At 40.3% G+C, this 26,621-nt stretch overlaps 1 protein-coding gene across 1 annotated transcript in view; it reads right to left on the bottom strand.

The window, feature by feature from the left end:
- LOC103184403 (NADP-dependent malic enzyme) overlaps positions 1–26,621 on the bottom strand; it is a 76,103-nt gene that overhangs the window by 22,705 nt on the left and 26,777 nt on the right. The window contains exons 2-5 of the mRNA XM_007902360.1: positions 19,997–20,130; positions 16,193–16,342; positions 5,462–5,537; positions 4,646–4,807 (exon numbers count right to left, since the gene is read on the bottom strand). Coding sequence (XP_007900551.1) covers positions 4,646–4,807; positions 5,462–5,537; positions 16,193–16,342; positions 19,997–20,130 — 522 coding nt within the window. The remainder of the gene's footprint in view (positions 1–4,645; positions 4,808–5,461; positions 5,538–16,192; positions 16,343–19,996; positions 20,131–26,621) is intronic.

The following is a 26,621-nucleotide window of genomic DNA, read 5'->3' as shown; positions in this document are numbered from 1 at the left end:
AAACATGACTGAAGGTAATTTAATGTTCCACATGAGTTTGTAGTGATATATATATATATAAAAAAAACAGCAAAACTCATTTTGGCCTGAAATCCCGAAAGAGGAGAAGGTGGGAATCAGCACCTTTATAACCAAGATAGCAAGACTGTTTGGGCCAAAAAGTCTCTTTCATCCCTGCTGCAGTGTCCTATTTGATATCTAATGTTAGTGCACTGAGGCTGCAGAGGGTTAGCACACTATCTTTTCCACAAAGACTAACTTTATTAGGATGAAAAAAATGTGAGAAAATTATTTGTTTAAAAAAATCACAGGGAAGGAGTCACTGAAAGAACTAATTGGTTTGAGTGGTTAAAGAGAAACAATTTTAATGGTTTTTAATAGCTAATATACATATGTTACTATCCCCCCATTGTGTTCTGCAGCAGAGGTGAAGCTATTCAGAGCTCGCTTCAGGGTTCATGTTGACTTCTATTCTTTCTGACTCTATCCTAGCAGGATTTACATTGAGTTAGAAAAAAGTGACTTCTTCAGACAAGGGCATCTGTGATTCTTTCCATAGCTGAAGTCTCCTGGAGCTGCAAGGAAGAAAGCTCTGGTTGGATTGGATTCCTGTGTACAGACAGGAGGGGACTGACTAACCATTTGCTCATTGTTCTAGGGATCAGCTTCCTGTGGGAGGCCCAAGCAACGAAGCTGGATCTGGATGTAATTTATTGTACAGACTCCACCACAGCATTTGATTGCCTATAGCTATGGGCAAATCCTAAACTCCTTTCTTATGGCATTCCTTATAATATTGACAGTCTATCTCAGAATCCATCTTGTTATTTGTGTGGGTCGCAGTCCAGTAATAACAAATTGTCCTTTATTCAGATGGAAACTACAAAACTCTCCCTCTCCTTAGATATTAGATCCTTCCTAGGACTTTCTTCACTTCAGGGGATTGTTCAGCTCAATTGTTCTTTTTTAAAAAATATACTTTTAAAACAATATACATTTGGGATTTAATTTTGTTGGCACTTGGTTGCATCAGTAAACAAAATTCCAACAATGATGTGATCAGTGTAACACGGGACTTGTCTGTGTTATGAAATTATGTTGAAGGTATCTGAATGAATCAGCTTTCAGAAACTAACTTAACACTGCAGTAATTTCAGGCAGGAGGAGCCCATCAGTCCATTTAAAACACCAAATTTTCCACAAGATTACTTTGTGGATCTATCCATCTCTAAATCTATTAGCAATCTCATTCTTGAGCTTGCTGGTTGAAACACTTAACAGTACTAGAATACATGTGGTTTATACAAAAAAAACAGATGCACAATAAATCTGGAACTTTGTTCCAGTGTTATGTATAAAGCCCAGCTCGTTGGTTTTCTTCCGAGATTTTCAGGCAGACATTCAGCAAGAAACAAACTGCACGTTTGATTTAATTTCTTTTGATCAGCTTGCATATATGGAAACTAATTGACATGCTTAAGAGTATCCAAACCAAATTGGGAATTCCTGATATGAATGCCAACTACACATAATTTCCCTAATCTGTAATGGTAGGTTTAACAAGCTGAAACCACACAACTTGCCACTGCGAACACTGTCTGACAAACATCCTGCTGCTTGACCAACTAAGACCACTCTACACAGTGGCATTTGGCTTGTAGAGTTAACAAGAAGATCGAATCCCTGCCTCCGGTGACTGGTCTGCCCAGGTTGGAGATGTGTGCAACTTAAAATGGCATATCAGCTTGAAGTTCCAGTACTAAAAAGTTGAAACGCAACAGCAAAAATCATGTGCCAATAGAAACTCAAGCAGTGCACATGTCAATCATTTCAGGTAAAATAGATTAATGACCTGGTATCTGTTCAAAATAATTCACCATTATACAACATGTATTGAGATAAACAAAGTGGGACAAACTGAAATAACTGTCCTCCATCTTACATTAAGTCAAAATTTATTGCTCCATTTGAAGGGCGCGACATAAATCCAAGTTGTTCTTGTTGTCTGACACTGCGGCGAGACTAGAATGATTTCCCTTATCGGAATAATACTATACTCAAATATTTTACAGCATTATTGCCACAATTTGGATGCAGTGCTATTTTGTTACTAGAGCAAATTTAGCAGCAATTTCCTTTAGTTTAAGCATGGAGCTAAATATTCATACCTGCTTCGCAATTCAACAATATCAACATATGGTTATATAGCGCTTTTCACATCGGGAAGATGTCTCAAAGCTCTCACTTGAAATTTGCAAGTCTCAAGCAACACAAACCAACACATTGAAATCATTGACAATGCCCACCGCTTGGATTTGTGCCGGCAAAGAATTTTTGCTGTTATGTTTAGCATTTTAATACTAGAACATCAAGCCGATTCACTTGTGAAAGCAATAATATTTAGAACCAAGAAAACTTTACAACTTTAATAGGTAATCCTTGCAAAAGATGGCTGACAATCACATTTTAAGATAAAGGCAAGAGATATTACTGTAAACTACAGCACCAGGATATCTAGAAACTACAGCGTGAGACTTGCAAATCTGGCTTTTGTTAAATGAACTCTTTCTTCCTCCTTAATTTGATTTTGTCCAACGTAACCTCAAATTCAGTTTTTATTTTGACCACATTAAATCAAGCCAGCCCTCTATGGTGGTCTAAGGAGTCCAATTGCTGAGCACTGCTGATGTCAGCACAGCCAGGCTGGCTCATTGGCAGGACTTGGAAAGGCAGGCCAGTCACTAGGGATAGGGACTCTTCTCACTCAACTCCTATTAACCATGCAAGCAAAAACCCTAATAGGTAGGGTGGTCCTAGCTGGACAAGCAGTGGGAAAGCTTGCCAGGTAGCGCTCTCAATGGCAAGCTGTGTTGTTTAAGCTGGTTGGACTCCAACAGTACTCCCACTCTGGGGTCCCCAAGCCTTAGCTTTTGCCAATCTGTGCTTAATACTTTCTGAAATTAGATAAATAGGATACTTCTCTCCAGGGTCCCACATTCCATTCCAATCAACATCCTGGAATTTGCATGTATAAAATAATATTAATCCTATATATAATATATTTACACACACACACACACACACATGTATAGGGGGTAGGATACATGAAACTCACTTTGACACATGTGGAAACCCATCACACACCATGCTCAACAGTATCCAAACCAGACATCTGATTGACCTCCAAAATATACCACTTTACTATAAGGAACATGCAGAACTTGTGAAGATGTTTGTGTGATAAATGAACAATGGCCTGTAGTGTAAAAATGTAACCAACAGTAAAATGATCAAAAATGTTACTGTAGTTGGAATATATTCCATAATGCGACAGACTGAAATAATTACAAGTTTATCATTGTTGTGAATGTGGGAGCAAGGCCTAAAAGTCTCAAATTATCCAACTCTTCATACATTCACAGAGACATGAGGCATGTGAAATCTGTAAGAGAATGTGGGGCATGTAATGTCTCAGACTGTACTCAATACAATAAATCCCAGAACTGCGGAATGGGAATGCTAGTTCATCTATTAAAAACAAATCTAAACCCCACATCCTTTCATCAAGAAATTAACTCAATTACAGGACTTATTTGTCTCAATAATTTGCAATAACCTTTTCCCATGACACAGTACCGCATGCAGTAACAGAAAGCCCTGAACTTTTCGGTTTGAAAATGAGATCAAGAAAAAAAATGTAATTTTCAAAAAAGTCAATTCAATAGAATGAAAATAAAATTATAGTGAACTTGAATTGAAAATATACTCACAGACATCCAGAACGTGACACTTGGCAGTATTTTGATACCTTTTAAATTAGCATGTTTTGCAACTAGTACTGACCCATAGATCCCAGGATTATTTTATGACTGGATATGGAAAGGTTAAAAAATGGCTCAAGGGTATCTTTGAAACAATAATAAATTCACGGTACCCTCAAATTATGGGAATTTAATGAGGACATTTCACTGTCATTCAGATTAAATATCCTAAATGATGTGTGGAATGGAAATGGCCATCGCAGGTTCAATCTCAAGTCTCTGCTTAGTTCACTGAGTTTTGTTTAGACAGTGCTTTAATTGAGCTCAGCAGTCCTCTGCTGAGTAGAAAACTGCTGGAATACAGTTAAAAGAAAAATGCTTATTTTTTCATGTTTATCTCTTCCATCGTTTTCTCTTTTTCCTAATGTTATACAATGCAATTTACATTTACTGAGCTCCTTTCTCATTAGGAGGATGTCTCAAAGTGCTTTATAATGCTGGCTGGGCACCTGAGCCAGTGGGGGTAGGAGCTGAAGAGGGTGGGGAAAGAAAAGAGAACCAAAAGCACGGTCAAAGATGGGCTTTGAAAGTGGGAAGGAAGGGTCAATTTGAAGGGACTCAGGGATGGAGCTCCAGACAGCAAAAGCAAAATGGCTGAAAGCGAGGTCACCAATAGTGGGGCAAATATCGTGTGGGACATGTTCAAGGAGTGTTGGATAGTGTAAGGAAGATGGGAAGCAACAGTCTCAGACCTCAAAAAAATGTTTCCCAGACACATTTTCCTTCTTCCTTTTAGGTTTCATTGTGCTAATGAAAACAGCCTGGTTTTGACCAATATTATTCTTCAAAATGCTGGTTTCAAAAAATATACATATAGAAAATACCTCATTGTCTGTACCAACATCCAGAAGTACAGGGAGGCACTGTTGTGGGTTCACCCCACCACAGGCAGTGTAGAGAGCAAGTTTTCCTACTGGAATTCCCATACCATAGCTTCCAAGATCTCCAAGGCCAAGGATCCGCTCACCATCAGTTACAACAATTGCCTTAAAAAATAAATTGACTCAAGTTAGTATTATAGGAGTTAGTTCGTAATTCTCAGCCCAAACATTCTCACAAGCCTAAGCATTCTTCACTTGCTTAACAAGAAACAGTTGAAATAAATGAAAATGGGAATGGCACTAATTTTAGCTTTGAAAAATTCAAGACATTGCAGCATAATCCTTGTTCAGCCTTATCTTTGTCCAACCTCACTGAACAATTATTTGTAGCATCTGGCTTTGACATATTTACAGTATCAATTTTTCTCGTCTCCAATATAAACGTTCCTTGATTAAAGCACGTCAGTAGAAAATCTCACAGAAACAAAGAAATCTACGATGAGGTACAATACCAATTGACTAGTTAAGCCAAATGCCAGGAAAGCACTCAACTTAAAGCCAAAGTATAATGCTATGCATATTGGAAGAAATGGATGCCTGGCAATATCTTCAAATATCTGACATACTTGAGTGGTTTGCATGAGATTTGTAAGATTCTCCAAGATCTCTCAAATGTACTGCATTTATGATCCTCTATTGCCCAGATTATTATTTAGCACAAAATTATGCTAAAGATATTAAAATATGCAGAAAATCTCAAATTTTGGCATCGCTATAATAAGTGAATGCAGAAATCTGCCGATTTGAGAAAATACATACCTTTATATCCTCCTCTGTCCAAGAGTCCAGCATTGAAGCAATGTGGCCTCTGTCATGAATGGTGATGAACAGTCCTCTGAGGTGGGGGGGAAGGAGAGAGAAAGAAAATCAAAACAACATTTGTGATTTGTCAACAGTGAAAGGCTATTCGCTGGATTAAACCATACTGATATAAACTTCCAGCTTGCACAAATTCATTGTTTTTTCCATCTGATGACTAATTCATTCCAATGACTGACCAATGCCAAGATCAGTGTCATTTATAAATAAGATACACAGGGGAAGGGTTCAAAATTGCTGCTCCTAAAGGTACCCGTTCCTTTTTTGAGGACTTCAGAGACAAAACATTGAACTCCTTGGCTTACAAATCACATGGAAACCAAACTGTGTCACAAAGAAAAATGAAGATAGCTGGAGAAGCTTACAAGAGTGGGGATGCTCAAGAACGTTTGATCTTCTTGCCACTATCAGCCTTCTCCAAATTTACATTGACCAGCAAGAGAATATTTCAGAAGGCTGTACCAAAAATCCACCTCTCGTTTTTGCATAATACAGTTCAAAACCATCCATTAGACTGGATGAAGACTGCGGACGGAGTGGCGAGAGAAGCAGATATCACAACTGTTAAAATATATCAAGTCAAATCTTTATGATTATGCAAGAAACGCAGAGAGCTGCATCAATCAAAACATCAGCTTGCAAAGCGAAAGGGGACACTTCCCACTTTGCGGGTACTGCCTGCAAAATATTCAGCCAGTCAGCAAGATGTCACCTGAAACCCTAAGTCCAGAAGCTGAAATACAGCTCTGAGCCATGGCTGCTGGACTGTGTATTAATGTGGAATTTGCAGAAAATCTGGATATTCCATTGGAGAAATCACTGCAATTATTCCAAGTCTTCTCAGCACAAGGCAACATGTATAGTTGCTGTTCTTGTTTCAGTTGTCCCCAGCTGTTCTGTGTTAGCAGGCACCCAACAGATTACATCAACAAAAACCCCCACAAATAAACACTGAAACACATTAGGGCTGTCATATCTGCATGAAGAATGCCTAACAGCAATTCTCTGGGGGTATACTTATGCTATGCTCATTCTGAATCATTTGGATTACAAGATTATTATTTTCCAATTCAATCATACATCTGAATTCAATTCAGGAACCAATGATTCAGAGGTAGTGACAACAGACGAAGAAGAGCCACAGATTGGAACAGCTTGGCAGTCCTTTTGTGTGAAATTTGTAAACATGCCTGCTCAACTGACATTAGAAGCACAAACGTTGTCTATTTGCAAGAGGTGGATTTTATTTCAGTTGTTCCAAGTTGGGGTCATTTGAGAATAAAACGGTGAGCATGAAGGAATCAAAATGGGGAAAAGTTCTTCAGTTCTTCTCCCTGGGGCTGACCAACCCACACTCATGCATATTTTCCTCAAAATGCATGTGTGATCCAACACTCACAGTTACTGTTAGCTTGGTACAGGCCAAGTTCTCAATTTTTACATCTGTTTTTCTGCATTGAATAATTGCGTTGCGATGTTTTGTTTTAAGCACATCGTTATTATTAACGCCTTACCAAACCCACCTATGAATCATTACAACTCATATTGGTTACTCCCAGCATTTTCCCAAAGGTTCAGATGTTTATTCCAACACAACATAAAACATCTTAAGAATGTGATTTGGATTTATTTAATAGATGGAATGATATAGAGGAGCTTCAGCAAGAGATACTCACAATATTTTCTGGGGCATTTGCGTGTTACCTCTCCTTCAGCCGAACAATGATCAACAGAACTGAGATTCAATGCTTTCTAAAGACGGCTGAAATACTATTTGTGTTTTTTTCCAGCATCCACATAGGAGCTTAAGGACCCTTGGTTTTAATAGCCATAGTTTTGCTTTCTTCCATAAGAAAGTGTCTTACCAGTATCAGAACAACAGTGGTGCATTTGAAATGACGAGTTTGCCACATGGAAAATGTGGACAGAATGCCTCAGCCCAGAATTCCATGGTTTAAGTGTGGTCTTGACTAAGACTACAACAACAACATGCATTTATACAATTTCCCTCACACAGAGTAGTGTCCCAGATCACTTGACAGTGGCGGAGTCTGACCCCGAGGTAGGAGGAGAGGAACACTGCAGATAACTATAAGCACAATCAAAAAATTGAGGGAGAGCATTCCTGAGTTTCAGGGCAGTGGCTGAAGGCACGGCTACCGATGGTGGACTGGAGGGGACGAGGGACAAAGAGGAGATCAATGAGGAGGGCAGCTCCATTATACTCTTGGGATTACACCCTCAACCAAACTTTAATATTCAACACCAAAAGCCAATTCAAAGAAAAGCAGTTTTTGCTGCTGCAACAAACCACTTTGGATTACATTTCTGCAGATGTCAGGAAGAAACAATATTCTGTAGGACACAGGAAATAGCACAGGATAAAAAAAAACAGAAGTTCAACTGCATTTAAGAAAGTCATTCAAAATGAATCCCAAAATGCTCATCATCAATCTACCCCCAAGCTCCTGTTGCATGGCTGTATTTACAATGAAGAATAGATGAACAGTATTGCATTTGTTTTTGCTTATTTACTTTTAAAAAGGCAACGCCTTCATATTTACTGAAAACCTAAATCCTTTTTCTCTAACCTTCAGATAGTCAAAATACTAGGTTTACCAAGTAAAGAGGATAAGATAGGTTTTAAATGATCTCCATGATAAAAATCCTGTGATCATTTAATAAGTAATTATCTCCTATTTGTCAACTCTTTTCGTGTCACTTAGGGTTTGATGTCCCCTGACTACTTGTACTATCATAATATTAGAAAAATTTGTGTTTGTCTTGTATTTTCCATCTGTTGCTATGTCCCTTTTCACTCTTAGCTTTTCTTATTTATTTTTTAACACTGCTGTATCTACAGTTCATAGTCTTGCATTTGCCTGAAGCCTTGTATTTCCCCCCAACCATACTTATCCCTCTCCGTCCCACCCCCCAGTTTTCCCTTTCTTAGCCGCCTCCACTCAGATCGGGGTCCTAGCCATGGCGTTTTGAGACATCCTCCTGATATGAAAGACTCTATATAAAATGTAAAAGCCCAACGTTTTCTGCCTACAAACATTGTGAATCTTTTATTTCCTTGATCTCCCTTTTAAATGTTCTTACTGATACATTTTTGAATTTTTATTTTACTTGCCCCTGCTGAACTGGGATATGTACTTGTCCCTCATGATCTTCATATTACCAATAATAATCAATAATCGTTGCATTTGATATAATGCCTTACTACATCATTGAGACGTCTCAGTGTTTCACAAGATTTACTGTGAAGTATAGTGACTATGTTTTTTGTATTTTTTAAGATGTTCGTTTATACTCAAAAGATGCACAATTTACAGCCAGCCTCATTTGTGTAAAACCTGATCTACATTGCTAGACGCCATATTAGTCATTTGGTTCCCAAGCATTGAGATATAAGCTGTCACATAAATACTTCAATGCCCAAGTTATTCAGCAAGGTTACAAAAGAAGCAGAAGCTTAGCATCGAGTCATTTACGTACTCACTAAAATCTGCCAAAATAATGCTATAAACCTTTATTGGGTCATAAGTTGAAACATTAGATTGGTAGAACACTGGATTAGAATCAGAGGAGAGCTGGGATTTCGGTAAGTCCACCCACCATAATTTTTGGGCACCATTTATCTGTTGACTGTTTTGATCATTTGAAAAAAAATGGGGGAAATAATAATATAACATAGTATAAATCTTAAAGGAAAAAAACTCCTAAAATTACAATACATTTACACTTCGAGCCTCTTTCACATTAGGAAGACATCACAAAGCGCTTGACAGTTCTGGCTGGTCACCAAAGCTGAGGGGGCCGAGGAAGGAAGTATTGGCTGAAATTAGTTATTCTACATACTTACACAAATTAAGTACTGAGCTAATGTTATGGACAATGCCCATGTCATTTACTACGGCACCAGCACATTAACCAGGCAGATACAGACCCCACCTAAACTGCCTGCATAATTGATTCTCTGCACCATCCACACCGTTTCTGGGCAACATAGGCCCATTGTTGTATTTGAATCTGCCATTCAAATCCAAGTCTCGTCCTATGTGAAAAACAGCCAGATAAATCTTGTGTAGCTGAATGCAGAATTTGGCTCTGAGCCCTCCAAATACTGGAAGATACTAATGCTGCTTTTACATTGCAATGCTCGAATGATTATAAAATGGGGGACTGACACTTGACCATTGCTTTTAGAATCCTGGATTTATGGGTTTTCCTTCTGCGTAAGTGTCTTGTAAATCTGGTGGTGAAGTCCATGAGACTGTTAGTATAAGAGAAGTGGACAGGAAAAGTAGTGCAGGTGGTCAGTGTCTTCACGTGGGTGTTGCAGCCCGTACCACAAGAGCTGTAATACAACAGCAGTACAACAACAACATGCTTTTATATAGTGCCCCTCACACAGGCAGTATTAATGAAACAGATCAATTTGCAGACAAAATTAATTCAGTAACCTTATGTCTTTAAAACTGTTGACAGCGATGGTAAAATTGATTTCTCTTCATATCCAGTGGAATCCTCTTGTAACGATTGTTGGAACAAAGAACATTTCAACCCGCGATATACACAGCAATAGCAAAAAGCAGCTGCTGTCGGTCAGTGCTTCTGGGTTTATGAAATTATGAGGGTGCTCTGTGTATGTGCGCAACAAGCCATCTGGCTGCTTTCAACAATAGTGCACAAAAAAGGCTAACATACAGGTCGTCAGGTTACCACTAACATCACTTTCTAGGTATTGGGTACACACTCAAATGCTATTCGGAGAACTTCAGCATCCTGTTTGAGTGTGGGTCTACTTTAACTCTGGTGCCCTGTGGATAGTATACTACCCCACGTAAAGGACTCTATTTAAATGTAAGTTGTTGTTTTTGTTAACAAGTCAGTATTTGAACTCACATGGTCTAAACCGACACTCTATTGCGGTGCTGGGGGTGGTGGTGGAGGGTGTTGCATTTTTGGAAGTGCTGTCCTTCAGATGAAATGTTAAAACATGATTTTGCCCACATGCGAGTTTCCAATCAGAATGGAGAGGTGTTAAAAGGAGTAAAGGACCAAATATTAGGGCAAGTCATTCTTGGTTCATCTTCATACACTGTACAGACTAATATGATGCTAACATTAATGGGGTAACGTTCTGTGATGTTTAAATCTGGCAATGTGTTAATTTACACTGGCAGAAAATCGCCAGTAGGTGGTGGCAGTGCATCCCTCCCAAGAAGAGGAATCTTTCTTTCAGCCTCAGATTGTTGTAATCTTTGTTGTTTTGTTTATTATTTATTTTTGAGGCTGATCTGCCAAGGAGGGGCAAACTCCACATTCTCCTCAGGGAGAAAAAAAATAACAATGACTGCTAAACTGCTAAAAAGTTTATTTTGGGCCAGGGACAGCTTTGGCCCCCCTCAGCAGATCACCCTGGAAAATAAGCATTAAATAAATAAAATTACTTCAAAGCTATTCCAGGGCATACAATTTATACCTGGACTTCTCTACTTCATGAATAACTAACAAAGGTCTGAGAGGAAGATTCCACTATCACCTAGTAGCTGTTTATAGAATCATAGAATATAACAGCACAGAAGGAGGCCATTTGGTCCATTGTACCCGTGCCGGCACTTTGGAAGAACTACCCAATCAGCTCCACTCCCCCGCTCTTTCTCCAAACCCTTGCAAATTTTTCCTCATCAAGTACCTAGCCAATTTCCTTTTGAAAGCTGTGATTGAATTTGTTTCCATCACCCTTTTAGGCAGTGCATTCCAGATCGTAACAATACTGTAAAAAAAAATTCTCATCTCCCCTCTGGTTCTTTTGCCAATTATCTTGAATCTATGTCCCCTGGTTACTGACCCACCTGCCAGTGGAAACAGTTTCTCCCTATCTACTCTGTCAAAACCCCTCATAATTTTGAACATCTCTATAAAATCTCCCCATAACCTTCTCTGCTCTAAGGAGAACAATCCCATCTTCTCTAGTCTCTCCACATAAGTAAAGTCCCTCATCCCTGGTACTATTCTGTTAAATCTCCTCTGCACTCTCTCCAAGGTCTTTATATCTTTCCTAGCCTGGTGCCCAGAATTGATCACAATACTCCAACTAAGGCCTAACCAGTGACTTATAAAAGGTGAAAATTTTTGAAGTCCTGTAGCGTTTTGGTTGGAGCACTCGCCTCGCAAGTGAGAGGACCTGGGTGCAATTTCCAGGCAGGGCGAAAAGTTAGCAAGATTCCTTATTCCATCTGGGTTTATATAGCAGTAAGTAGGAACCCGGTTGTCAGTCGATTGCAAATCGCTTTCCAGGGCAATAATGCCTTAAACTAAAATTTGGTCACTCAACCACAGCTGTTTGTGTGGCAGTCCTGTGCACAATTGGTTGCCGCGTTTCTCCCACAAAATATACAATCGATTAATTTCACAGTACCTTCTGTGAAGTGCTTTGAGACATCTCGAAAACGTGATAAGGCGCTATATCAAATCCAAGGATTATTATTTATTATTAACCAAACCCAAGGTTACAATATTGCAAACTTTATTCCAATTTTTTTTATACTATCTCAACATGGTAGAAAGGTATCATTTTCGGAATGAAAAGCTGTAAATAGATACAATAATAATCCTTACATATGCTATATCACCTTTCAAGTCAAGAGGATATCCTAACGCATTCAATAGGAAATGCTGTAATGTAGACTGACTATGTGTTTTGTGGGTCAATATGATTTGTATAGTTAGATATTTGATGGCACATTAATTGTGTGAATTCTGGATTTCAAGCCATTAGAAACAACAACAAAATTACATTTGTATAGCGCCTTTCATGTCAGTAGTACGTCCCAAGGTGCTGGACAGTCAGTGTTTCAGACCCGAGCTGGCCGTCAGGATTGAGGGGGATGTAGGGCAAGTGGGGTGGGGGGGAAGGAGGGTGATCGAAAGCACGGTCGAAGAGGAGGGTCTTGAGATGGGTCTTGAAGGAGGCAAGCGTGGAATGCGAGGCGAAAGAACTGCAGGATGGAGTTCCAGAGGGTGGAGGGCTTTGAAGGTGAGGACAAGGATCTTGAACTGTATCATCTGTGTGATGGGAAGCCAGTGGAGTTGGGCGAGTATGGGAATGATAGGTTCATGGAGCCTGGTGCGGGAGAAAACGCAGGCTGCAGAGTTCTGGATGTTCTGCAGCCTTTGGAAGAAGGAGTTGGGGAGGACGACAAGCAAGGAGTTTGCATAGTCAAACTTGGATGTTATGAATGTGTGTATGAGGGTTTCGGCAGCCAGGGTGTGAAACAGCGGCTGAGCCAGGCGATGTTGCGAAAGTGGGGGAAGGTCATGGCACGGATGTGGGGTAGAAAGATTGTTGAGAATCAAACAAGACCCCAAGGTTCTGGACTGGCTTAGCAAGGTGGAGTGTGCAACCATGGATGGTGATGTTGCCAGTGACTGAGGTGTGAAGGCTCTGACGGGAGCCAATCAGGAGAGCCTCGGTCTTGTTGATGTTCAACTGAAGAAAATTAGCTCTCATCCAGGACTTGATGTCCGATAGACATTCTGTCAGGACAGCAGTGGTCCTGGAGTCAGGGTGGAGGCAGAGAGGGACAGTTGGGTGTCATCCTCATACACGTGGAAATTGACCCCATGTCTGTGTATGACGTCACCAAGAGGGAGCATATAGATATTGAAGAGGCAAGCGAGGGGGCAAGGCAGAGGGACTGCAGGATGGAATAAGGATAAATCCTGAGGAACGCCACACGAGACAGTCCGGGGGTCTAGAGGAGAAACAGTTTGTGGAGATGAAGTGGAGAAACCGTTTGTGGAGAGAAAGTATTGTAAGAGTTAATTGAGACTTGAAAGTCTAGACTTTTTTTGTAGATGAGCAAGAGCTAAATCTAAACCAATCGTTTATGAATTTTTAAAACATATTATAACTTGGAAGTACTCTTGCATTCCAGGCTAATCCATGCATCAATTCTTCAATAGCAAATATTTTTGTTATATATATTTCAGGGCACAAACCAACTTGCCCACACAGGATTTCTCAGCACTTCACCTTTTTAAAAAAAACACTACAGTATTGCAAATTTCAGCAAGTACTTGCTTTGATAAACAACTGTTAAAATTATTCTCTTTTACGGATATGACCGTAAAAGATACAGAGAACTGACTAGAAATGGTATATAGGATTTTAAATTCACAGGCAAGCTTCCCTCTGCCTGTGGAGCTGCTATTACTCTACCTGTTAGGGCCTTGGCTTACAAGGTTAACAGGACCTGAGTTGGAAGAATCCCTGCCCTGCACATCCCACCAAGGTGCTCGGCTGCCTAGACTGCCATCAGTAGTCCCCTGGAGTACCGCAGACCCGCCCGACTCAGGAACCAAACTTCTAATACTGCCACACAAGATTGCATCGATTCCAACATACCTTTGCCAAGCACTTCATCTTGGAGTCAGCTCAGCTATCAGTGAGAACAAAACTTGGCCCATGCTAGACACCCAATTTATTTGTCTTGTTCTATCTTGCACTGCATCTTTGATGTATCAAAGCTGGCAGGAAATTACATTTCGTCTGCTTCTCCTGCCGGTACATGAACATAATGTTCATGCATGGTGTGGCATCACATTCCTGTAGTCCTGTAGCTCAGTGGTTAGAGCACTCGCTTTGCAAGCGAGAGACCTGAGTTCAATTCCAGGCAGGGCGAAACCTCGGGCAAGTTTTCTTACTCCACACGCCTAATAATAATCCCTCCAGAAAACAAAACAATAATAAATTGGTCATTTTCAATCTACGACTGTTTGTGGGACATTGCTGTGCGCAATTGACTGCCGCGTTCGCCCACAAATATACAGTCAATTCACTTTAGTGTGTTCTGTGAAGCGCTTTGGGACGTCCTCCCGACGTGAAAAGCGCTATATCAAATGCAAGGATTATTATTATTATTATTATTCTCTTGCTCCAGTCACAGCCTTTCATTGTTGAGACAGGCAACTCGCTGCAGAGGCTATTCTGACTGAATAGGTTTCAGGTAAGTGTGGCGCCACAAGTGATGTAGTGCACTGGCCTTAATCATCCTTCTTGGCACCTATACCAGTTGTTGATTATCCTCTAAGTGAAGAAATACTTCCTGGTGTATGTCCTGAAATTTCCCTTTGAAACTCTAAACTTATGTCCTCTTGTTCTACTGTCTTGGTACATTCTAAAGTATTGTTCTGGGTTTATTTTTAAATCCCATTTATGAGATCCCTTCTTGCCTCACTTTGCTACAAAACATTCAGAATTTAACTCTATTAAAGATTATCAAGTTGTAAAATATATGTACAGAAATGCACGTTCATGCAAGTTTTTAAATGCACTGAAAATGGTGGGAGACAAAGAAAATAAAAATCACTTAGATCACTTGTGCAATATCATACACTCATTACCAAGTGCAGTTTGTATCTTTATTATGTATGATACGAGTTTGAGGTTCTGCCAGCCTGCATGAAATTCACAGATTGGTTCATTGCTTGTACTAATTGCTTGTATTCGCGACCACATCACTCCCACCCTCGCTCGCCTCCACTGGCTCCCCATCCCCCAGAGGATCGAATTCAAGATCCTCATCCGCACCTACAAGGCTATTCACGGCCTTGCTCCCTCCTACCTCCCTGACCTACTATCCCCCTACCTACCTACCTGCCCGTACCCTCCGTTCCTCTGACTCCGGTCTGCTCCACATCCCCCGCCCCAACCGCCCTACCATCGGTGGCCGGGCCTTCAGCCTCTCAGCCCCTAGGCTCTGGAACTCTATCCCCCAGTGCCTTTGCCGCCTCCTCCCTTTCCTCCTTCAAGGCCGGTCTCAAGACCTTTCTCTTTGACTGTGCCTTCAGCTCCCCTCTCGACTCTCTACCCCCTCCTCGCTCCCTCCCTTCCCTCCCCCTGACCATTTCCCCCCTGCTCGGCTCCTGACCCAACTGTACAGCGCCTTGGGACGTCCTCCCGACGTGAAAGGCGCTCTATAAATGGAATCTTGTTGTTGTTGTTGTAATCTAAACTTCAAACATTTGGAACTTCAAGACCCTTGACAGACTTGACGTTTAATGCAACATCAGTCAGTCCTTCAATGGGTCAGGGAGGCATTTCTTAAATAAAATCACCCTTCATAATTCTTACCTGTTACTATCACCTATTACTCCATCAAGCAGGCAAAATTAGAGGCATGTCATTAAAGCACTTTATAAATAGTCAAACTTGAACATCTGCTGTAGAATGTGCCCACTGGGTTCATGTAGAATATTCACTAACATTTTGCAAATAAAATCCCAAACAAAACAAGCACTGATGCATATTGCAAGTAAGATAAAACCATAGGTATTCTATGCAAACAATTTGACATTAAATCAGGATTACTCATGAGGGGATGCAGGGTGCCAGAAAAACAAAGTCAGGTCTGAAGTAGCATCTGCATTCTAGGCCACTGAGACAGTCAAGCACTGTTTCAGAACAAAGCCACCTCTGTCCCTATTGTACCTTGACATTCCCAATTCAGTTCCTAGAAAAAAATTGTGCTGGTAGTCCAACGGTAATAAATTTGAGGAAGTATTTTGCTTTTATTGTGTGGCCTGTTACACGTGAACATACTCTGAAAACCAAAAAAATACAAATTAAGTGTAGAGGAGAGAAGAGTTTTTACTTACCGGGGTCTCCTAAAGGCCAGACCGTACTGCTGGCATGCCAGGCCCACAGTCGGAGTGTAAACAATTGGCATAAATCTCTCAATGTCAGAAGTCAGTACTCTGTAGAAAAGCTTCTCGTTTCGATCCTGGAGAGTCATTAGGATAATGTACCTGTTCGGAAAAGCAGATTAAGAAGGATTACAATAATAGCACTGAGCAGTGTGTCATCAGAAACTGTTTGGTGAGGTGCATTCTGCATGACTAGATTTCACTTTTTGCAAAGATGGTTTAAAGATTGGAAAATGAACCAAACAAAATACTCTTTCAAGTTAGCATGAATGTCTCAAAAATGACAAAGGGAAACAGAAATACAACACCTTTTCATTATATATATGCCTAGGCTGCAAGTAGAACAGTTTCTCAGTGTCACAGACAAACTGTATTAAGAAAGCTGATTGGATAATACAGTAGGCATTTTTACATTTAAAAAAATCTTTTCCAAGGAAAATACAGCTTCCAATTGGTGTGTAAACAGAGCAATTATGTGCAACTGAATGATGGCTAGACTGCTCACACCTTCACTGGACATGTGGTGCTCTGTATTATTGTGTTTATATAAACCTGCACTGGGATCCTGTGAAGCCAGTATTGTGCACAAGCTCAAGCCCAATTTTAAAGACTTGCCTGGTGAAACAAAAAATTTTCCTAGGATGCAGGCAGTGGATAAACAGCGCAGTGCTTCCCTGAAGCACTCTGTCCTCTCCCAGTTAGTTTACATCCTCGAGCAATGATTTTCTCGGGAGATAAAATTTCTCTTGCAGCAAAGTGCAATAGGAATATTCCATTACAAACCCCTACACAACAACAACAACTTGCACTTATATAGTGGCCTCCACACAGGGTATCGTCTCAGAGGTTCAACAGTGGCAGATCCTGACTCCAAGCCGAAGGGTGGCTGGGGGCAGGTGACCGGTCGAAAAGAAAGGTGGGAATTGAAAAAGGGGAGAGAAGGGGCAAGGCAGAGGGATTGAGGGAGTGTCCCAGAGTTTCCATACATCCAAATCACTGGTGTTAAAGGAATTTCTATTTTTTTATATTAATAAAGTGCATCCAAATGAATCTCTCTATTTGATGACTGCTTCCAACATGAATTCAGAAAGAAAAGTAGCCGTTTTTACTATTTTTCTTCCCCTGACCTAAGGACATTATTTAATATGCAATGATTTTGATGGGATTTCCTGAAATAAAGAAAACCAGATGTCTGCTTCAATATAATGAAGCGTGGAGTCCTGTAGCTCAGTGGTTTGGAATGCGTTTCTCAAGCGAGAGACCTGGGTTCGTTTCCCGGCAGGGCAAAACCTTGGGCAAGTTTCCTTACTACACACTCCTGATAATAATCCCTCAAGAAAAAAAATTGGTCACTTCTCTCCACGACTGTTTGTGGGACACTGCTGTGCGCAATTGGCTGCAGCGTTTCGCCCACAAATATACGATGAATTCACTTTACAGCATATTCTGTGAAGCACTTTGAGACATTTAGAAGATGTGAAATATCAAATGCAAGGATTATTATTACTATTATTACTATTATTATAATCTACCTCTAAAGTGGAGTCCCCTCGGGTCAGGGTGACATGCTCGCGGTTCTTGGAAGGAATTCCCACTTGTTTTTCTCTTTTAAAATATCCCATTATTTTATTTTGTGGAATCCTAAAGCTCAGTGGTTAGAGCACTCGCCTCGCAAATGAGAGACCTGGGTTTGATACCCGACAGGGCAAAATGTTGGACAAGTTTCCTTATTCCCCATGCTTCTGTTTACCTAGCAGTAAGTAGGAACCCGGCTGTTAGTCGATTGGCGAATCACTTTTCAATAATAATTCCTTAAAAAAAATTGTTTACGTCAATCCACAACGGTTTGTGGGACACTGCTGTGTGCAATTGGCTTCCATGTTTCACCTACAATTCAATTCACTTTCCAGTATATTCTGTGAAGTGTTTCGAGACATCTCGAAAACTTGATAAGGTCTTATGTCAAATGCAAGGATTATTATGATTATAAATCGCCACTTCATAGAATTATAGAGGAGGCCATTTAGCCCACTGTATCTGTGCCAGCTCTTTGAAAAGAGGTACCAATTCAATCCCACTCCCCCGTGCTCTCCCCATAGCCCTGCAAACTTTACCCACTATAATTATCCACTTCTCTCTTAAAAGTTGTTATTGAATCGGCTTCCACCACCCTTTCAGGCAATGTATTCCAGAGCTGAATAACTCGCTGTGTGAAAACAATTCTCCTCACCTTTGTTTCTTTTAACAATTATTTTAAATCGGTGTTTGGGTTACCAATCCACCCGCCAATGGAAACAGTTTTCTCCTTGTTCACCATATCGAATCCCCTCATAATTTTGAAAACTTCTATTAAGTTTTCTCTTAACCTTCTCTGCTATGAGGAGAATAATCCTAGCTTCTCCAGCCTCTCCTGATAACTGAAGTCTTTCATTTCTGCTAAATCTCCTTTGCAGCTTCTCCAATGCCTTGACATCCTTCCTAGAGTGTGGTGCCCAGAACTGAACACAGTACTCAGCTGAGGCCTAACCAGTGTTTTATAAATGTTTTTCATAACTGCTTGACTTTTGTATTCTATGCCCCTATTTATAAAGCCTAGTACTGCCGTTTTTTTTTTAAAAACGGCTTTATCTACCTGTCCTGCCACCTTCAAAGATTTACTTATATGACCCCCAGGTCTCTCTGTTCCTTCACTCCCTTTAAGATTCTACCATCAGCTTATATTGCCTCTCCTCATTCTTCTCCCAAAATGCATTACTTCACATTTCTCCACATTAAACTTCATCTGCCACTTGTTTGCCCATTTTACCAGTCTGTCTATGTCCATTTGCAGTCTGCTACTATCCTCCTCACTGCTCACTAGCTTAGTATCATCCGCAAATTTGGAAACTGTACTCCCTATACCCAAGTCCAGGTCATTTATATAGATCAGAAACATGGGTGATTCTAATACTGACCCCTGGGGAAACCACTGCACACTTCCCTCCAGTCAGAAAAATAACCATTCAACACCACTCTCTGCTTTCTGTCTCCCAGCCAGTTCTGGATCCATGCTGCCACTGTCCCTTTAATACCGTGGGCTTCTATTTTGCTTACAAGTCTTTTATGTTATCAAATGATTTTTGAAAATCCATATAAACTACATCAACTGCACTACCTTCATCCACCCTCTCCGTTACTTCATCAAAAAACTCTTATCAGGTTTGTTAGACATGATTTGCCTCTAACAAATCCATGTTGGTTGACCTTTATTAACCCATATTTTTCTAAGTGAAAATTTATTTTGTCCCAGATTGTAGTTTCCAGAAGTTTCCCCACTTCTGATGTTAGGCTACCTGGCATGTTGTTCCTGGATTTATCCTTCTGCCCCTTTTTGTACAGCGGAGTAACATTTGCAACCCTCCAGTCCTCTGGCACCACCCCAGTGTCCAAGGAGGATTTATACAGTTATTATAAACTGTATTAGATATTAGACTCCCCATATCCTCTATAATACGTCAAAGATGGAAACAAAAAGTTAGACAGAGCTGAGAGACACCATGTGTAGTTATTAGATATCTCTGAACCTGTGGCTACAGATTGTAAAAAATTTGAAGCATGACCTGTGCAAAGCTACATGCAACTACAACATTTCCAAGGAAAAGTAATGAACAAAGATTTCAAATGGTTAATCAATGTCATCAGTCAACTAAATAAGCTAAAACAGCTTCCTGCACCTTGATAGTGGAACAGCAAGTGCATCGTACAGCGATAACCTACTTGTCAAGATCACTGGTTTTGGTCTCGTAGCTTTTGAGGACACGAAGAACCTGAACATCTTGGGTTAAAAAACAGGGTGGGAGCAGCCCATGAATTCCAAGCTGCAGACGTTCCTCAAGAGTAAATGCCATTCCCTGCAAGAACAAAAAAAAAACCTCAATGAGAAAGTATCCTTTTTCAAAGTACCGTAACCTAGCCAAAAATAAAAGTCCAAGACCAAGACAAAGGAGCCAATAAGTTATGTAATTGTATGCTTTTATCTGGCAACAACAACATTACATTTCTGTAGCGCCTTTCATGTTGGGAGTACCTCCCAAAGTGCTGGACAATCAGTGTTTCGGACCTGAGCAGGGGTTGGGGTATATAAAGCTTTGCTGCTGATTATACACTCTGAATTCTCACATCTAGCCACTGTGTGATTTTGTTCTAAAACCTTGTAACTTTTTATTGGTCAAATCCAAATGCCCATCACCATGTTTCAGAATGTCCAAACTGGACTGAAATTGTTTCACAAGTAAGCCATCTACATACTGGAAACGCTGTCTGAAATGGAAAATGCATTTTCTTCCCAAGGATACGTACTCTGCTTTCTTAATTCTGGAAAGTATTAAAATTCAGGGGTATAAGAGCCAAGGGGCGTGGGGATTCCAAAATATTTGCTGAGGTATTGAAATTTTAAAAAGAGCTAAAACTGCACAGCCTACCATTGAGAGGATTGTCTGGCAAGCTTCTGCCTGCTTGCACAGCTAGGACCATTGTGGCTGTTAGGATTAACCAGAACTGTGTGGAAAGAATCCCTGCTCACAGGTCTTGCGCTCCAAGTCCTGTGAACAAACCAGGCTGGCTGGTCAGCACGTACTGTGACTAAGTCTGCCATCAATTCAATTCCAATATTCATTGCTAAGCACTTTATCTTGGAGCCAGCTCAGCTCCAAGACTCTATTTCTACATTTTTAACCACAAATCCATCTAACTGCTTGGTGTGGACTTTGCAAGCGGGCCAAAAGAAACCCTTTCGTAGCTTGTTCAAGAGCTCAGTATCATGAAGGACAATGGTTATAATCTTGGGGAGGACTGGATAAATCTCTTCAAAGTTGGGCATTAGGGCATCATTCCCCAGTCCATATGTTTACATGGATTTGATCCCTTGCTAAACATCATTGGAATTTCTACCCATCAAATAGCTAACGTATTGGAGGTGCTGATCACGAGGCTGTAGTAAGTAAACACACAAAGAAACCCAGTGACAAACTCTTCCATCCAGGGCCACTACTCTCTCCCCCCACTACTCTACCACCTGGACTCCATCCTCCACTCCTGTCATCTAGGGGACCCCAACAAGTCAACCAATACCATTCATGGTGCCTGTTCTCTTTGTCCTTTCATAGAGTAACTGATTTTGTGGTGTAAAATTACACCATTGGATAACAATCATTAAGTTAATGAAAAGATCAAACATCCTATGTGAAGATTTATCTTCTCCCATGATTCACTGGCTTATTGTCAGAATCCAGAACCATAGAGGCAATCAGTAGTGTCACCTTATGGAATTAAACAATACAATATATCTACTAAAATTGGTTTCAGTGCCTGATCATATCAAAACCTTTCAATTACGTTCTTTAAAGTGCGGTAACTTATGTAGGCAAATGCAACAGTTAATCTGCTGCAGCAAAATACCTTGCATATTCTTAACAACCAGTGTCCATTTAAGCATCACACTATTGTAATCTGTATGTTAACAGATGGAATCATGACCATGTACAGAGCAACTGCATCTGCTTTAAGTTAGTGACAAAACAGTACCATCATTCATAAATGGATATTGAAATTGCAAACATCTCTCTGGATCTTTGTATAGCAGAATGCAGCATGACATGATCTGTATTTTGGTGACCAAAATATGTGCAGTGGAACATTCCCAGTGAAATGCTGCATAGAGACTTCACCAAGTTTGGTAATGATCACAGGACATCTTTGCAAGATGGGGAACAATGATGATGCTTGGTTCAAAGAGTCAAAATAGACAGACCAAACATTGCAAGTTCAAATACCATCACAGCATGGAATAAAGTTATTACAAAAATCATTTAATGTGGTTATAATGTACTCTCATTCCTCAAGAAGCTTCGCTTTTACAGAATCCACCACATCCTTGTTGCAGTCTTTCCATATCAGCTGCAGTGAGGCAGGAAATTAAGTGAAGAATATTTGTCATTTCTTAGTGTTTGGAAAAAGAGAGTCAGTCTTCAGCTGCAAGGTTGAAACTAATTAATTTGTTGGCAGATTGTTAGTGGTAAATTGCAGTGCTGGTAAATCTGCTGCCAACAGTGTCTTTGAAGGTACTGTGTTACTTTTGCAGTGACTTATTCTCAAAACTCAGTGATTTTCTCAGGAAGAACTACCAAAAAAAGGATAAGAATTGTTTGCGCCTTAGTCACAAATAATTTTATTACCAAAATTAAAATTTCCATGACTTGGGATACGTCATGCTATCATAATAATAAGTCACTCAATCCATGACTGTGTGTGGGACACTGCTGTGCGAAATGGGCTGCTGCATTTTGCCCACGAAACACAAAGTCACTATACTTTACAGTGTATTCTGCGAAGCGCTTTGAAACATCTCGAAGATGTGATGAGTCGCTATATCAAATGCAAGGCTTATTATTATACCTTTTCTTATGTTAAATTGTTTTTATTTATTTCCTAGTGTTTGTCACCACTCCCATTCCTTTCATCTCTGAACCTTTCTGTTTTAAGGAACAGATTGTGGACTTCCGTCATACTGGAATTCAGTTTTAAAGTCACCTAACCAGCTCTGGTCAGGATCTCAATTTCAGGGAATATAATAATAATAATCCTTGCATTTGATAAGCGCCTTATTACGTCTTTGAGACATCTCAAAGCACTTCACTGTAAAGTGAATTCACTGCATATTTTGTGGGCGAAACATGGCAGCCAGCTGCGCACAGCAGTGTCCCACAAGCAGTCATAGATTGAGTGACCAAATTATTATTTTTAAAATGTATTCTTTTCTTTTGAAGGGATTAACCCCCGCCCGAAAAGTGATCCGCTAATCGACTGACAACCGGGTTCCTACTTACTGCTAGGTAAATAGGAGTGTAGAGTAAGAAACTTGCCTAACGTTTCACCCTGCTCGGGACTCAAACTCAGGTCCTCCCGCTTGAGAGGCGAGTGCTTTAACAAAATACTCTACAGGAGTGCTCTAATCAATATGCTTTAGGATTCCACTGGATATACACTGAAAAGCCAATACACACTAAGGATCCAATTACATACTATATACACTGCAGGAACACTGATCAATCACATTTTAATAGGTTTATTTAATCGTTTTGGTAAAATTACTCAAAATAGGTGAAAAATATCATGCAACAAGCTTTCCACCATAATTTCCATTATTAGCAAAAGGAAACACACTCAGTCAGAACTAATGAAGAGGAAAAAAAGAAATCCTTGAGAGATTAGTTTTCAATTCAGGAAAACTAGTACATATTTCTCCAGGGAGAAAAGCAGAAGGAAGTTTTAGTCATAGTTTTGGCAAAGGGACAGAATGATCTTTACTCTTTTTCCCCAGCTCACTTTATTTAAAAACAAGACATTATTATCATTGGCAAAACTCACATCCATATTGATATCCGCTATTAATCCCCACCTTGTCCTAAATCAGAATGCATCTCTTTGCTTATTTCCTCACAAATTCCCTGAGTATGAATTCTCTTAGAAATCTTACTGAACCTTTCTATGACCCCCAGCTGAAATCTTCAATCTAATTCAATCCAACTCATTTCCTTCCTGACTCAAACCTACACAATTAATTCTCCAGTTTTATTTTAAAACTCAGGTTAATACTAATTTTCCATGTAAATGTGAACTTTAGCCAATTGAACACAACCTATCCAATTTCATTATATGAATGTATTTTGTTTCCATCAGTAATCGTGAAAGTCCTTTGTGTTTAATCTGTAGTGTAACTGTGTGTCTGCCTGGCTCAGTTGATAGTACTCTTGCTTCTGAAGTTTGTGAGTTCAAGCCCCATGTTGGAACAAAACGCAAAATACTGAAGATGCTGGAAATCTGAAACAAAAGCAGAAGTCGCTGGGAACACTCAGCAGATCACACAGCATCTACGGAGAAAGGAAAGTGAGTCAACGTTTTGGGTCCACGACCCTTCGTCAGAACTGGGACATGTTGGGAAGGAGAGGCTTTTAAGGACTAACAGAGAGGGGAGAGGCAGGGCAAGGAAGACAAAGGAGAAAATGGGCTAAGGGATAGGGGATGATGGGTTAAAGAGATGTTAACCGTGTTCCCATGTTGGAACTTGACCTCAGTCTAAACTGCACTCCAATGCAATACGTGGAGTCCTGTAGCTCAGTGGTTAGAGCACTCACTTTGCAAGCAAGAGACCTGGGTTCCATTCCCGGTAGGGTGAAACCTTGCGTAAGTTTCCTTACTCCACACGCCTGATAATAATCCCTCAAAAACAATAATAAATTGGTCATTTCAATTTGTGGTACACTGCTGTGCGCTATTGGCTGCTGCATTTCGGCCACAAATAAGAGTCAATTCACTTTACAGTCTATTCTGTGAAGCGCTTTGAGATGTCTAGAAGACGTGAAAAGCGCTATATCAAATGCAAGGGTTATTATTATTATTATTACTGGAGGTGTGCTACATTGTTAAGAGTTGCTTTTCTTCACATGAGACATCTGTTCAGGTTGACATTAAAGATGTCACTCCTTGAAAAAAGAAAGGAGTTTCTCCAGATGTCCTGGCCAATAATCTCCTAAATAAATTTGGTCAATTTCATGCTGTGCGCAATTGGGTTGCTGCACTCCTGTGAAGTACTTTGGGACTTCCTCCCAACATGAAAAGCGCTATACCAAATGCAAAGATTCTGAGTACAATTGAGTGCAAAGCCTTTTCTTTTAATTAACCGAACACCAACATTAATTATAATCAATATATGTAGTGCATTGCATCAAAGATCTGCCATGGAAGCATTCTCTGGGTCAATTTCCATATTTGCTGTTCATGCAATCAGCGAATAAACAAAATGCTACAAGCAGCTAAATGATGCCAAATAACCAAATGGATAAAAATGAAGAATGCGCCTTGCATTTTCTTCCATTCAGTGGCAACATGGTCGCTATAATTCCTTTTCGAATTTGTTAATCATAATATTCTTGGATTTGATCATGTCACCCAGACATCTCAAAGCATTTCACATGTGACATGTATTTGTGGGTGAATGTAGCAGCCAATTTGCTCAAAGCAACGCCCCACAACAGCCTCAAAGTTTCCTTCATTTCTGCGCAAAAAGTATCCAGCATCCACAAGAGGAACTTGTGGTTTTATTCACATCCTTCCACTGCACACTGCAAAAATAATGGCAAACACATTTACGATTGAACCTTTGGCCAAAACGTTGCCTGGATTTACACTGAACCACACAACATATGCAGAAAAGATCTGCCGAGCTCAACCATCTGATAGCATAGAAAAAGAAAGCACCTCAGTCTCAATTCAATCTATCCTCACGGCTTTCATTTTTGGTCAACTGGGTATCCGACACATGCAAAACTTTTTTCTTAGGAGTATCCAAACCAGGCAGAGTTCCACATATGCACGTTACTTACACATGAACATTTCTATGGTCTGGAAATCTTCAGTGATTCAATGAAATTCAATGAAAATCTCCCTGGAGAGTGTTCATTCCATTCCAGTATTAGGTGCAGGTTGCGAGAGCCAAGACATGCGGACCACAGAGTGTGTTGGATATCTACATTTTATTCAATTCCCCTCAAATAATTTTAAACTGGGGCAAATCAACTACATTTGTACAGCTTTCCCACTCCTTATTCAGCTAAGACCGCCCTACCCTTTAGACCTTTAAGTTTCAAGGTTAACAGGAGCCGAGTGGCCCTTTACACACGTATTGCCTCAGAGTGCTCAATAGTAGTGTGATTTGATGTCGAGATGGAAAGAGGGGGGGGCGGGGAAGTGACCAAGGTATGATTGCATTCAACAAGCGCAAGTTTGAGTCCAAACTTGGGCTCAAAAGCAACCATATGAGTGCATTGTTACCATCCTCCTGCCCACAGCTCATGGTTTTATCAGCAAGTTGTTAGCATTTTGATTTCTTTACCACTCCCCTGCAATTTCACTTAATTGTAATGTGATACTGAGTTAGGTAAAGAATGAGTGCCAATGATCTCAAAGGAGTTACTAAATGCAAATGCAGATCCCAGGGATGCCAGTAGCTCAAATATACTTGTCTCAGTGGAGGGGCAGTTTCAGTAGCTCTTGGCCAGACTATCCTAATTGAGTCCTACTGTCTGTGCTAAATGACCTGGCGAATTCTCAGCTAAGAGTCGGCAGACGTGAAGCAACTCTAACCACAGGCTGGAGCTGGTGTGAAACTAACTGGAACTGGGACCAGTCATAACGTTATGTAAGCGAGTTGGTGTGCATTTTGGAAGATTTTCAATTTTATTGACTATTGAGCCCCTGAGAACCACAATGTAAAAGTAGTATAAGAGGAGCATCAAACAACTAACACCATAGTTCTGACTTTACGCTGCATTCTGAAAGCATCAAA

Source organism: Callorhinchus milii, unplaced genomic scaffold (assembly GCF_018977255.1).
Source record: "Callorhinchus milii isolate IMCB2004 unplaced genomic scaffold, IMCB_Cmil_1.0 Scaffold4, whole genome shotgun sequence".
Taxonomy (NCBI): Eukaryota; Metazoa; Chordata; class Chondrichthyes; order Chimaeriformes; family Callorhinchidae; genus Callorhinchus; species Callorhinchus milii.
Note: the sequence above shows the minus strand (reverse complement) of the source record. Positions and strands in the feature narration are given on the sequence as shown.